Genomic DNA, 15,653 nt, shown 5'->3' with positions numbered 1-15,653 from the left:
AGGCAATAAAGGACGTCATTACTACAGTGGATGGCACGGAGATAGCCTCCGGACCAGTAACGCATGCCACCCAAGAAGTGACGCTAGTAAGCCAAGATGGACACCGGGAGAAAATTGTGTTCGATGTGATCAAGGCCCCTCAGTTCCAGATCATTCTGGGAATCCCTTGGTTAGAGAAACACAATCCTCAGATCGACTGGCGAGCAAAGACGGTTCAGTTTCCAGAATGTTTTACCACTTGTTATCCTCGGCCTGAGGTTTCAGTGGCGGCAATTTCTTCTGAGGTTCCTACATTACCTTCCGACTACCAGGAATTCCAAGATGTCTTTCGAAAGGATCAAGCTAACACCCTGCCTCCTCATAGGTCTTACGACTGTCAAATAGACTTGATAACCGGAACAACTCCTCCTTGCAGTAGGATTTATGCCCTCACCGAGCCAGAGAATCTTCACCTCAGACAATATCTGGACCAATACCTAGCTAACGGGTTTATCCGTCCTAAGTCTCCAGCTTCCTCGGCTTTGTTCTTCGTTCCGAAAAAGGAAGGAGACCTTAGAACTTGTATAGATTACCGCGCCCTGAATCAAATCACCGTTAAAAACAGATACCCGTTACCTTTGATCCCTGAACTCCTGGACCAAGTCAAAGAAGCATGTATATATACAAAGTTAGATCTCAGAGGAGCCTACCACTTGGTACGAATAAAAGAAGGCGATGAATGGAAGACGGCCTTCCGCACCAAGTATGGGTTATTCGAATATCAAGTGATGCCATTTGGACTTTGTAACGCTCCTGCCGCTTTCCAGTATTTTATGAACGATGTCCTTAGATAACTCATGGATGTGTGTGTTGTTGTCTACATTGATGACATCCTTGTCTATTCATCATCTGAAGAGGAACATCAGAGACACGTTAAAAAGGTTCTCGAGAGACTGCGTCAACATAACCTTTTTGCCAAGCTTGAAAAATGCGTTTTCAACGTAACTGAAGTTGAGTTCCTGGGATTCATATTGTCACCTAATGGGGTTCATATGGATTCGAAGAAGGTCGATGCAATCATCAAGTGGCCATCACCAACCTCGGTAAAAGGAGTTCAAAGCATGTTAGGTTTCGCTAACTTTTACCGCAGATTCATTCCTGAATTCTCCCGGATAGTCCAGCCCATCACCGCTCTGTTAAAAAAGAACAAACGTTTTGAATGGTCTACTGAAGCAGAACAAGCTTTTCAGGACTTAAAAGCAAAATTCATTTCTGCACCTGTTCTGAAACATCCTCGCCCAGAACTCCCCTACATCGTGGAAACGGATGCTTCTAGTCTTGCTATGGGGGCAGTTTTATCACAAAGAGATCCAGTCACGCACCAATTACATCCTGTAGCCTTTTGGTCCCGCAAATTCTGGGCTCCCGAGATCAACTATTCTATTACAGACAAGGAACTTTTAGCTATCAGATCGGCCTTTAAAGCCTGGCAACATTATCTTTTGGGAGCCAGACACACAGTCACCGTAATGACTGATCACCGTAATCTACAATACCTGAAGACGGCCAAAGCTCAGTCTTCCAGACAGCTTCGCTGGGCTCTGTTTCTGGCTGAGTTTGACTTTATAACCACTTATCGACCCGGCAGTAAAAACGGAAAAGCAGATGCCCTCTCTCGGATGGGAGTAGATGAACATTTGACCAATCCAGAACCAATACCCATAATCCCAGAACAAAGGATTTTGGGGTTAGTCAGCACTCAATCCTTTGAAGACATCAAGACTGCAGTCAAGGCACTCCTAAACTCCGGCCGATTTGCAGGACTGGCAATTAAAGGGAAAAGAATTCTCAGTGGATCAAGACCTACCATATTTCCAAGGACGATTGTACTTGCCCTGTGAGAAAATACAAAAACAAGTAATCTCCGCTTATCACGACTCTCTGATGGAGGGTCACCCTGGCATTACCAAAACCATGGAAAAGATCAAAAGACATTTCTGGTGGCCATCATGGAAGAAGGATATTAGAGACTTTGTAATCTCCTGCGGTGTGTGTGCCCAGAATAAAAGTCAGAAGGAGAAACCAGCCGGCCTTTTACACCCTCTGGATATTCCTCCCTGTCCATGGCATACCCTGTCCATGGATTTCATCACGGACTTACCTCCATGCTCAGGGTATAATACCATTTTAGTAGTCGTGGATCTATTCTCCAAGATGGCTCATTTCATTCCCCTGAAGGGCCTACCTTCGGCTTCGGTATTGGCCCGAGAATTCTTAGAAAACATCATTCGGTTAGACGGTTTTCCCTCGGTTTTAATCTCCGATAGGGGAAGTCAATTCATCTCCCACTTTTGGCGAAGTTGCTGTCGTCTAGCCCAAATTGATGTAAGACTTTCAACTAGTCACCATCCCCAAACTGACGGACAAACCGAGAGGACTAATCAGACTCTAGAGCAATATCTGCGTTGCATGCTCCAACCAACTGAAAACCCTTGGAAGGATATTCTGTGGATCGCTGAATACGCTTACAACAATTCCACTCATTCTGGAACCGGGAAGACTCCCTTCTTCCTATTATACGGACATCATCCTAGAACCTCTAATTTGGATCCTCCCCAAGAATTCGAAACACCAGCTGTGGATCATTTACACTCTGAGATTACCCGTGCTTTTAAGGAAGCCACTGCCCATCTGCAAAGAGCTAAAGCTCAAGTCAAAAAGGGAGCAGATAGACACCGTAAAGAGGCCCCTCACTACGCAGTAGGAGACCAGGTCTGGTTATCCACTAAGCACCTGCCTCTAAAAGGATCCCGCACCTTCAACCCGAGATACCTTGGACCCTACACCATCTCTACCATAGTTAATCCGGTGGCAGTCAAATTGGAATTGCCTACGCATATGAAAATACATCCAGTATTCCATGTCTCCTTATTAAAACCAGTACAACCAGAAACTCGATTGACTGAACTCCCAGAACCCGTTTTGGTAGACGGAGAACTCGAATTCGAAGTAAAGAACATCCTAGACTCCAAAATCTCCAGATCTAAATTATACTATCTGGTCGATTGGAAAGGATACGGTCCCCAGGAAAGGTCTTGGGAACCCTCAGAATATGTCCACGCACCTCGTCTGGTCAAGAGATTCCATCTGAATCACCCCGACAAGCCAAAACCCCCGGAGAAGACACGCTTAGGAGGGGCCTTGAGGGGGGGGGGGGTACTGTCATGATCACTGCTTCCAAGGAGCCAGGACCAGCCCAATGTCCTTGGAAGCAGGCCCCGAACCCTAATCCTAGGCACCAGCCGGTCCCCACGGGGACCTTTTGGACCTTGTCCTGGCGCCGGTGGCACCAGGCTCATCAGAATCATTGGTCCCGGCACTGGAAGCGCCGGGCTCATAATATGTGTGCAGATGTTTGGGTGGACTTACCTGCAGCAGACCATGCTGCTTACTTACCAGCCACTTAGAAGTCCTCTGTGAACAGGAACTACTTTCTTACCTGGGTGGGGCAGCTCCATTCCCTGGATTCAGCATGGGGAAAGCTTCTAGAACTGGAACTCTTTTCTTACCTAGGCGGGGCTGTGGAAGAAGACGCCTCATCACTCCAAGGCTATTTAAACCACACCCGATAGAAGAAACGTGCTTCGCGTTATTCTGCATCTGCAGCAGAACGCTCACCGAGTCTGTTCCAGCCTTTCTTCTTTCGATCCTGAATCTGCAAGAATCATACTCACCATTCCTGTATCCAGTCGACAGCAGCACCTGCAGAGACAAGAAACAGCAGGTTAGCAAGGCAGTCTTAACTCGCAGTGCTTACTCACCTGATCCATCGGTTGCGGTCATTTCGGCACGCTGTATTTTCGCCTGTGAAGACAAAAGCATTGTCATTACTTACCGGCACTCTGAACTCTGGAATTCTTCACGCTGCATCGCCGCCTGCGGAGATAAAAGCATTGCATTTACTTACGGGCATTCCGCGGACTCCGGCGCTGCAAACAAACTTCTGAAAGACAAAAGAAGAGACATTAGACAGGTATTTACTTACGCTCATCGCGCTCTTCACAATAGAACGCCTGCAAATACTCCGGTGCCTCTTCAACACGAACTAAGCTGCAAGGGAAAAAACAGCTAGAGCGCTTGCATTTACTCACGCATTTCCAGGCGCTTTATTTCATCTTCCTCAAGAGTCCTGCAAGCAAAAGGGGAGAAAAGCATCATACGAAGTCCTGCCTTCCACCTAAAGACTCTAAAGACTATAAAGACTATAAAGACTATAAAGACTATAAAGACTAAAAAGGTGTCTGGAAACTCACCGCTCGTGCTATTAACGACGGTAACGGTCCTCAGAGTCCAAGAGGCCTAGGTTTCACCAGTGAAGGAACTGGCAACAGCGCCCTGCATCAGACGCAGATGGAGAGTCCAGCATTCACCTATCTAAGGTGAGCACGTTGACCAGGGGGCTCTACGGAGAAGCCGGGGAGAGAGAGGAAGAGAGGCATTACACAACCCACACCATTAACCCCTATATTCTTTCACCTGCAGAAACCTCACCCTACGAGTTCGTCACACAGTGCGAAGAGGTTCGACCCCAGAAGCCCATCGAGTCCTGCACATCACCTTTCGAGTCACAGACACCTTCCTGCCACTACCTGCGCCTCCGTGGGAATCAGGTGAGCGTTACAGTGCTGTGGGTACAAGAGGGCATACGTTAGTGCGTGCCTCACCTTTTGGAGTTGGGACGGACCTTGTGGCGTAGGATGTGGAAGCTTTTGGGGGCCGCAGATCCCTATTCCCCTAACATTCCCCTGGTTGGGCTGGATTCAGCCAGGCAAGAGGGATCAGAAGATACTGGGAGACAAACGGGGTGGCCATAGTGGGGTACCTGTTACAGGACGGGGAGGTGGTGGACTTTAGCGCTCTAGCGCAGAATTCAGGCGTATATTATGGCCAGGTCCTGCTGCATTCAGGCCTGGTGAGAGAGATTAGGAAAAGATGGCCTGAACTTGGTATGGGTGAAGAGCCTGACTCTTTTGCTAGAGGCCACGTACGATATGTCTGAGGGAGGCCATGTGGTCTCTAGAATATACAAATTGGTTTCCAGTAAGCTGGCAGAGCCTGTTCTGAGGAGGCATTCACTATGGGAAGCGGACTTGGGTAGTCCCATGGAACCTGGGAAGGTCCCTTCACAGACGCGGAATGGACCCAGGCTTTGTTATATACCAGGAAGGTCTCCAGGAATGCCTGCTTTAAATTACTGAAGCTGTTTGTTACGCATAGAGTATATATGACCCCCCCTACCCACAGAATTTCTCAGGGGTGGCAGAGCAGGTCTGCCCTAGATATGCAGATGATGCAGCTGATATGCAGCACATGTTTTGGAGCTGTCCGGTGGATCGGAGGTACTGGGAGGCAGTTGCAGATAGGGTAACCCAGGGGGGTATTGAGATGCATGCGTGGCCACCTGAGGCCTGCCTCTTGGGGATGTTCCCACGGGGGGAGGAAACACACCGCACACATCACCAGAATGAAAGATCTGATCTGCATGCTGGCCAAACGCAGGATTGCTATGGCCTAGCAGGCATTGGCGGGTCCCAGTGTTGATGCATGGTGGAGTGATCTGTATCGATGGGCAATGGCAAAAACTCTATGGTATATAGAGGTATGAAACAAATTAGTGATGATGTGGCTGCTTGGAACTCCTTGACCCAGGCGATGTGTGTACGCTTGGATGATATGACCCCGTAGAAGATCAGATTCCGTTTGTATATAGAGGTGAAACACCATCCCACCCATGGGCCCCGTGACATGGGGGCACGCCCCAGCACAGATGGCTGAGAACCTGGACTGGTATAGCGCAAGCAGGTGTTTTTGTAGGTTTATTTGGTGGTTTGTTTGGCTTGACTATAGTCTCAATTGGCTTCATGATCTTTAGTCTGTGGTCTACTCCGTCCTACTTTTTTCCTTTGTGTATTATTGTATTTTGATCTTTGGTTGTGTACAATGACTGTATGGATCATATCACTCATAAGACATTTGTTGTAGGCGTATGGAAAATAAAAACAGTTTCAAAACAAAAAATAAATACATTGACAGCAATCAGACAACACAATTGGAGGATGACCAGTGAGTTTGTACTTGGAATCGGAGCCACCATAGGGCCATTCGAAAGGGATTCCAACCCTCCCCACCACCGTACGTACTTCTGGCAGCCAAGAGCCAAAGCTCTGAGGCCACCATGGCAGTTTCGCAACAAATTGGCACAGAGAAAGTGAGCAGGTATTAGCCCCTTGCTTAGAACATTTCCTGGTTCCGTCAAATACATGGAGGCGAAAGCAGGACAGGACTGGTTAGGAATAAGGGCCCAATCTGAGGAGGTGGGAGGAGAATAAAAGGAATCAGGAGGAAGTGTGGGTTCGTCGGCTGAGGTCAAAGGTGGAGGTGGGGACGGCCAAGAGACCAGTAGGAGGGAGGAAGGAGTGGCGGAAATTGGTGATGATTTCTGGAGCAGGTGAGGTATTGGATGGAGAGTAGACATGGTAATGAATACGAGTGGTTCTGTTTGTGTAGCAAGTTTGTTTAAAAAAACTAGCTTAAGAAGTGGTTGTGAAGCGGATGTTACAGAGTGAAGGGAGGATTTTTGATCATTAGTAGTCTGGAGGGAAGAGTGTGCAGGAGGAAATAGGATGGTGGAGAAGGGAGAGATGGAGTACTGGAAGGAGGGGAAACAAAGGGTGGAGTGAGAACATTGAAGGTACAGGAGGAGGTTGGAGTCAGGCAGCATGGTTAAGAGGAAGGAGTAGAAAAGGGGACGATAGTGCGAGTGGCTATCAAGCAAGCAGGGTACTTGGAAGGCACAATTCTGAAATCCAGTTAGGACACCAACTACTAGATAGTTTAGGGAAAGTTAGGAAGTTTACAGAGAAGCTGTTCTGCCTTTAGGTTCTCACACCAAGATCAAGACAGAATTAGAGAGTAGGGGTTAACCTGGCTAACCTTCTGTAGTTACTAACCTGCGGCCATGGACGCCTGGGTTAGGGTGGAGATGCAATATAATACAATAGAGTGACACCCTATGGGCCCATAAAGAAGTCAACAACCCTTGATCCACCGCAGACTGGAAGTGATTCTTGTCCCATCTGTGACACACACTTGCACTTCACTTTTCCAGGGGTACTTTAAAAGCACAGAAAAAAGGTTAATTGAAAACACATTATGGCTCTGAAAATATTACTACAAAACGAAAAAATGTGAGCATCTATTTTACCTGATGTGAGTTCTTCTTGCAGGAGACCTATGCGTGTCGAACAAAGTGCTTTGTCTTTTTCTTTGATTTGCTGGTTCTGAGGAAGGAAGATGCAGCATGTATAGATTAATTTCCTGTACACTATAGGTGAAATAGTTTGTGAGTTCAGCTTAGTCAATTTAAAAAAACAAGAAACACAATTTGCTTCCTATCATTGGACTGTTCAAGTTCTTTGAATTAGCATGAATACAGACGTGTCCAAGCGTATGAGGCTTGAAAGTAATATCTAGTGGGTTGTGAATAGGTTGAGGTTAAGCATTTGCAGCACTGCAGAATGCTCCAAACATAAAATAACCTACAAACTATGTACCACTGTGAAAATGGGCCACTTTGAGACAAAGTAATGCGACAATGAGCAAGCAAGCATAAACCTTTCAAGGGTGTTTAGGGGGTTTCTTTATCTTCAATTCAGGTACATTTTTCTCAAGTGCACTAGGTAATACAACCCACATCATTTCACTGCCCCCACAGAGCTATAAATTGGAGCTATAACCACAACTTGCAGAATCAGCAAGCATGATCGTCAGACTTGATTGGTGATAATGTTCATCAAGCAGAATTTGCAATATTTCCCAGCAGCTAAGAGATCCTTAATAATGATATAGCCATCAGGGGATTATCAACAAAGTTCCTCATGCAGGGTTAACAATACTGATGAGGACATTGTGGATTTGCTATACTGATCAACTTCCAGTTGATTAGGATTAATGATAGCAGGCAAGGCATTAGCAATACTGACTTTATGAGATATTAATAAAACCACCAATCTAGATTAGCCATAGTGATCTCATACAGGATTAGCAATAATTACAAGTGTCATAGATGGCTTCAAGAAAACAAACTCTCGAAGATAGCTTAAGGGTTTTTATTTGAAGCATCATAAAGGGGACCGCTAAGGAGGTCCCTCCCTCTCTCATCTAGTGTGGCGGTTCGCTCCCTAGCTCAGACATCCCTTAAGCCCAGGATGTTCTCCAGAGATCGGTAACACCAACTACACAAGATTCAACCTGTCTAGCAAACACCCTTTCTAACCATCTTCCTCTGGAACAATGTAGGTGGTCCCTAACCTAGGTCCCTATATAGCAGTGATCACCAACGTGAAGGTCGGGAGCAACATGTTGCTCGTGGCACCGTAAATTGTTGCTTGCCAGCGGCTCTGGGCCATGGTATGGAGGCCTAGAAGGAGGTGCTGAAAGTTTGACGCTTCAGCAGTTTAGCTAGGGCACAGTCCTGGACTGTGAGATAATGTTGGACAATGAGCCTGCTGTGGTTCCAGTTGGTTTAGTTTTGCAGCTGCAAGAATTGAGTTTGTTGCCACCATGCAAATTATTTTTCAGTAAATGTCCTAACGTATTACATCAGTGTCATTGTTAAAACCATTTCATCTTCAGATACTTTGCGCCCAGCTGACTAATGTTTTAATGAGTAAAATAAATCAACAATGTTCCCATGCTTTTGTCCAGGGGAAAACTCTTCCTTGTACAACTAGTAGGAGCATAATGGACAAATACTTCAGCAAAGACCGTTAGTCTATATACGTGAAAGCTGCTGGCAATAGTTGTCGGGTTTTAATTTGCACCTCAGGTGATTTTAGAAGGTTTAAGAATTTGCCTATATGAGTCTTTTATTAGTGTTTTTACCATCTTCAATTGCTTTTCTTGTTTAATTTGTGCCAAGTCGTGTTACCATACTGTAGAGACTGCTTATGAGCGGACTCATAGTTTTTCAAGGTTTGACGTGTTAGCGCCGGCGCGTCAGGCACGGTTTGTGAAGGGAGGCAGGAGGCAAGCCGATCGCTTGTGTCTTCGGGCACCTCATAAGGTATTTAAACCAGCATGGGATTAATAGAGGTGCTTGACGCTATTAAGGCAGCTAGAGCGAGATGAGATGCCGCCTGTTTATCTCCGTCTGCCTGTTACAACCCGCTCCCCTCTCCCAAGCTGCTGTCTGACTTTTCTAGTGCTCCGGACGATAATAGCGTCTGTAACTGTCAAATTCCCACATCCTGTGAGGTTGCTACTAAGGCCCACAAGGCGGGGGAGCTGGTGGACAGCATGCAATTAGGTCAGTCCATGTTGGTCCCTACTACAGGGGCTAATCTTAAAGTCTCAAAACCCTTTAACACGCGCAGACACCATGATAGGACAAAGAGAACATTAGGAAAGTGGTCTAATCAAGCCCGCACTTCATGCGACAATGAGGTCCTAACTGCACCTCTATCATGTGCATTGAAATGTATGTTGCTAAACACAAGATCATAAATTAAACACGCAACTGATGTTGCTACGCACATTGAAGAGCACAACCTAGATATTTGCGCTCTCACTGAGACTTTGTACTATGAGTCCGCAGGACCATCCTTGGCATTGTCCATACCAGAAGGGTATAGTATGTTGAGGCATGACAGATTAGATAGCGGGGGGGAAGGAAAAGCCCAGATTTTAAAATCTGACTTAAAAATCTGGGAAAGTAAGGTGGAAGATATCCCAGGCACAGAACCCATTTTAGTCAAAATTGGTATCAGTGCAGAATCTGCTCTTAATATCATGCTACTTTACAGAGCCCCGATGTCAGCACCAAACTTCCCGGCCCCAGCTCAGTAATTCTCGCTTATCTCTACTCAAACTTAACATCAAACTTAGTTAGGTGATTTTAACCTCTGGTTGGGCAGCGACATGGATGCCACCTCAGGGTCCATGGAGATTGCATTAGAAACATTAGGTTTCTTACAATTTATCAGAGAGCCCACACGTGTCTGTGTGCGTCTCTCTCCCTCTCTGCGTGTATGTTCCCCCGTGTCCGTCTGTCTCTCTGCCCCCGTGCGCCTGTCTCTCTGCCCCCGTGCGCCTGTCTCTCTGCCCCCGTGCGCCTGTCTCTCTGCCCCCGTGCGCCTGTCTCTCTGCCCCCGTGCGCCTGTCTCTCTGCCCCCGTGCGTCTGTCGCTCTCCCCCCCGTGCATCTGTCGCTCTCCCCCCCGTGCATCTGTCTCTCTCCCCCCGTGCATCTGTCTCTCTCCCCCCCGTGCATCTGTCTCTCTCCCCCCCGTGCATCTGTCTCTCTCCCCCCCGTGCATCTGTCTCTCTCCCCCCCGTGCATCTGTCGCTCTCCCCCCGTGCGTCTGTCTCTCTCCCCTGTACGTCTGTCTCCGTCTCTCTCGCTGCCCCTCACTATTTTAAGTTCCAATAAACAAAGGAAAATTAAAGAAGAATCAACATTGCAGTTGGCAAGATGGTGTGCCACTGCTTACCAAGAGGAACAGATCATTTTCATGTTGTCAAACATTTTACCACAAAGAGTACACAATCTGTCTGTTGGATGCAGTAGGTTTGCAAGTCTCCCCTTGATTTGTACTTCACCACACATTATCCCATACTCCCAGTGAAACGTTGCAGATTCTCAGGGCATCTTAATGTTCTTTCACCAAGTTGAAATGAGCCTTCCAAGTTCCCCATATCTGCTCATGCTAAAGCAGGCATCATCTATTATCATAAACTAAGCTTTCTGATACCATATAGTAATCCATCTGCCTGAGCCATTCCTCAAATCGTTAAGGCGTAACTTCCTTCCAACGTGCAGCAATATCTCATTTTGCCATCCCTTAAGTTATTTCTGACTTTCACAGTGGGAGCTGGATGACACAGCAAAAGCTTTGCACTCGGACGACTGAGAGGGTGGCATTTTGGTTCAGGATACACACAGAAGCACATAATTAATAGTGCATTGCAGAGGAGGCAATCTTTGGCTGCAGAATGGGATAAATACGATCCTTTTAAACAAAATACTGCAGCAGAATCCAGCTTGACGAATCCAGGGATAGATTAGTGTTAAGATGATTCCTAGAATCTTTCCTTGTGGAAAGATTTTAGGAGGCCACCCTAGTTGTAGTGAACAGGGGAACTCAGAGGTTAGTCAAAATCCAATCAAGGTAGCAATGGAGAGCAGTCAAAGCATTTGAGTGGGGTCAGGGGTCCATAATAAGTCCATACAGTGAAGCACACATTAATTCAATTTGGAAAGGAATGTATTAAAATACTATATTTATTATAGGTCTCAAAACACACTACAAAAGGAAACAAGCAGGTGATAATATTGCACAACACTCAATAATATACATATATACAGTCAGTCACCACAGGTTCTTAAAATGCATTCATTGATTTCAATCAATAAAACAACCCAAGTGATTCAGTAAGATGGAGCAAAGTCTCAAGAAAGATGCTGCAGCTTCAGAAGTCCGATCCCTATGAAGAACAGGGCCTTGTGCCCAGAAGTCACATGCTTCTCCCCATCTGATGCAGGTAAAGTACTTGTGTTGGTTACTGCTCAAGAGAACCGATGCAACAAAGTTACTGGTAAGTAAAAATGTGTTCTTATCTTTCAGGTTTTACTGCTCAGGTGCAACGACCAAAAAACAGTGGAACGGAAGGATACAAAGAGACTTGTTCTCAATGTTAACCTATGGACAACAGGGGGAGACACATGCTTTGCATTAACTTAAAAACCCTGACTCAAATTTTCGCAGAGCAGTAGATGGGTCGACAGGGGCAAGGGGGGCAGGGGATTGGTGGTCGTTGGAGGTGGGTTTTCCATCCTTGGTTCCAGCGAGAGGTGCCCATGAACTGCGGGTGCAAGGATTCTTCCCGTCGTGTCCAGGAGCAGAGTTCAACCCTTGGAGATGGAGAAATGCAGAAAGCACTGATCCAGACCTTTTCAGGGAACTTCACAGGATGGGGGAAGGCGAGTTCCAGTGACTGTCACCACACACAGATGACAGCAGGAGTCCTTCCAGTCACAGTTGATGTTACGCTCACCTGACTCCCACGGAGGCGCTGGCCTGGTTCGCGCTGCTGTGACCTCTTCTAAGGTGATGCGCAGGGTTCGGAAGACGGACTGGACCGGGCCCCCAAATCTGGCTTGTCTGGCTCGCAGAAGTATCCTTCTGTAGGCGAAAATAGGGGATTAACTGTCTGCGGGGTAATGCAATCGGCCTCCCACTTTCCCCTCTCACCCTCCTTGAAACTCTTCTGTGATTTCTCGTAGCGTCTCACCTTAGGGTCTGGAAGGACGAGCTCTCCATCCTGCTTCTGATGCAGGGGCGCGTTGGTATCCAGTTACTTCACTGGATTTTCGGATTGGTGAGAACCAAACTTGCTTGGCTTCCAGGTAAGTTTTTTGATAAGAGGTTCCCCTTGTGTCCATGCATTAATGTACTAATGCTAGTGTCTTTTTCCCCGTAGGGGCCGGGGTACGGAATGCCGGGGAACAGGCACCGACCCGAGATGAGAGGTGAAATCCTTGTAGAAATCAGGTAAGTCTTTAATGAGCGTTTTTTGGTAATGTCTTTTCATTCGCTCATTAACACTGATGTCTTAGGGGCCGGGGTCCGGAAATGCCAGGATGCGGCATGGACCCGAAATGAAGAGGGAATGAATCAACAGGTAAGTCTTAACATGGAGATTTAGCTTTCCTTATTCCCTTCTCTCTCTCACCTTTTGTTCTGGTGTTTTTCTCCCTAGGCGCTGGGGCGTGACTGCGAATCCGGATGATCGCTGCTGAACATGGAGGCGCCCTGTAAAGGTGAGTGGAATGCGGCGCTGCAGCGATCAACGCGATGAGCTTTTAAATTAAAGTCTTCCTTTTCAGGATTGTCGGCGAGATGTCTCCGGGATGCGGATTTAGCAGGTAAGGACTTTTCCTTCTTCTGTTCTCTTCTTCTCTTCCTTTGCAGGTGATCCAGGATGCTGGCAGGCGTGGCAGAAGTCAGGATGCAGGAGCAGACACGGTGAGCGTCCAGCTGCTAGATGCAGAACAACGCGAAGCACGTGTGGCTGTTCGGGTGGGGTTTAAATAATCTTGGAAGAAGTTCCAGGTATGTATCCTTCCCCGACCACGCCCGGATGGTAAATTAGTCCCACAGGTAAAGTAGTTCCTTTCAGGCCTCAAGGAGGCCGGGATCCTGCAGCATGGTCTGCATCAGGTAAGTGCACCCAAGCATTCCCATAATGAGCCTGGCGCCTATGGTGCCAGGACTGATGTCTTTTATGAGCCTGGCGCCATAGGTGCCAGGACACTGTCCAAAGGGCCCCTATATGGGGTTGCTGGGTCCTTCCTTGGGGACTGGATGTCCGCTTTCGGGGACGCCGGGCTTGAACTGGCTCCCCGGGAGCGGGCATCATGACAGTTGAAGACCTTCTAGAGCAGGATACCTTAAAGGTGGGAGGCAGAAATTTGCAGAAAGGCTACATGCGCCATAAGCTAGCGCTCACTGAGGTTCTGGCTAAAAAAGCATAACGACAATTCTAGTGAGGTAGCCCAATGGAGAACAACAACACTGACGAAGGCTCTGAACGGCATGTTGAGACTGGTTGGTTCCACCAGTGCAGGAGTTGAAGCACCACTCAGGGCTTTCAGGATCAGGTATTACAACAGGGCTTCACCGGGCCAGTGGCAGGAAGGGATGCTGGGCCTCTGGGCCTCTTCAAGAATCTTCTTCGGATCTTCAGTCGGTTGTTCTACAAGGGATTCTTGGCTCCAAAGCTGATCTGAAGCAATGGCTGCAGGAGTCCTCTGCTTATCCAACATCCAGCCTGGAAGCAAGTCCAAGCCCACCAATGGTAAGGGTCTGCACCATTAAAACAGCCAGTAGTTATCCAATCGGAAACAACTATTGGTTTCACTCATGCTCCACACCCAGACTCTTTGGCTCCAGGAATGTGGAATTGGACCAAACAGTCCCTCACACTTCTTGAGCCATGCACACACCAAGGCATCACACCAAAGCAGCAGCTTTCCCAGGCAAGTGCATGACCTTGCATGCGATTTCCTGACCTGGTGTGGCCATTTTAGGGCACTAGCCACGTTTAGTATCCATACATGGCGAGGGTGTACACTAGAAATAACACAAACATTGTACAAATAAAACTGTTGCTACATCTTGTCTTTAGGCACATAAAAATAACCAAAAATCCCAAGTATAAAAGACTAGGGTGATACAAAGTATACCCATTGCACTGCATTTCCCAGTACTGTTCAGCAAAAGGCCGGGGGAGTGAAGCTGAAGGCTTCACTTCCGGGAGTCCATAGAACTATGGGGGTGAAAGTTGCCAAAAGAGAAATCTTTCCTAACAATTAGGCACTTTCCAATGGCAGAAAATGCAGGTGATGCTCAATCAGCAAAACAGTGATCCCACTCCTAGACTGAGGATAGAAAAGATCAAGAGCTTCATGGGAACACAATGGCAGCAGAGATGGAGGATAAAACTATGTTCACCGTCTCAACGGGAGAAATCACTGCGGATAGCACCCTCGGTTTCTGGAGATATAGAGCTTTGCATCTTAGGAATGGATCAATATAGCTTCCAGAAACCTCATTCTGAGTTTGACAGTGGAGTAATTAAGTGGTGATAATGGAATCACTGTGACGTTTACTGCACCACCCTGTTCATGCTTTTAGGGAACACCTCTAGCTCTGGGCCTGTGCAATTACCACAGTGGCAATTGGTCCAAACCCCAATTGAGTTCTATGGGGACTCAAAAATAGAGAGCAATAACCACCTTGCACTGTGGATTTCCCTCCACTTTCAAGGTGATAATGCAGGGCTAATGTTAATTCTGCTCACTGGATTTACCAATGGCTGAACTCTGGCTTAACTCTTAATATGGGCTAAGCCAGCAGTAGTAAAGTTTAAATGTGCTCATTGGTCAGCTGTTACCAGCTGTTAGTCTTCACCAAAACAATCTGACCATTAGAGAAACAGGGAGATACCACGCCTTCGACAGGCACTGGAAGCTGCACAGGAACAAGGTCCACCTGGAAAAATAATTCCAGACACTCAAAAACACCACTATGCCAACTCTTGCCTCTGCACCAACAAACAATAGAATGCAGATCCGCCCCTCGATTAATTCGGCCTAGCCGCACACAACGTCATTCTCAAGCACTGGCGCTGCCAGAATGCAGATACCATAGTCCATTTGGTCTTGCCGCACATATTCTACTAATCTTACACAACCACTGAATCACATCTAGCACTATTATTCAGCTACACACCACCTATTGCACACTGGCTGCACACAAACTGAGTGCACCCAAGCACGTTTTTCTACACTATTCTCTCTACTGACCTGGACTGCGGTCCCCGAGAGCATTCAACCAACAGCGCATTGGAATGAGAACAATGGTAAAAGGCACTACACAAGTGCCAAATAACATAACGGAAAGATCCTTAGAGTCTTCTTCCGCACTGTACACTAGAGAAGCTTCAAGTAGTTGACAGAAGGAATTGATCAGGGGTCTATAGATATAAGAAAACATGGCTCGGGGTGACCTCAGCCCACAAATCACATCCCAATATTTGTCAGACTTCTAATCA

At 47.0% G+C, this 15,653-nt stretch overlaps 1 protein-coding gene across 4 annotated transcripts in view; it reads right to left on the bottom strand.

Moving 5' to 3' along the window:
* The window catches only part of ATAD2B (ATPase family AAA domain containing 2B), a 3,113,054-nt gene that overhangs the window by 2,498,047 nt on the left and 599,354 nt on the right, over positions 1–15,653 (bottom strand). For all 4 annotated transcript variants that reach the window (XM_069605879.1, XM_069605877.1, XM_069605876.1 and 1 more), the window contains exon 8: positions 7,244–7,319. In XM_069605879.1, the coding sequence (XP_069461980.1) occupies positions 7,244–7,319 (76 nt within the window). The remainder of the gene's footprint in view (positions 1–7,243; positions 7,320–15,653) is intronic.

The sequence above is a fragment of the Ambystoma mexicanum genome, chromosome 4p (assembly GCF_040938575.1).
Source record: "Ambystoma mexicanum isolate Mex_15411 chromosome 4p, UKY_AmexF1_1, whole genome shotgun sequence".
NCBI lineage: Eukaryota > Metazoa > Chordata > Amphibia > Caudata > Ambystomatidae > Ambystoma > Ambystoma mexicanum.
This window is presented reverse-complemented; position numbering and strand designations above follow the sequence as displayed.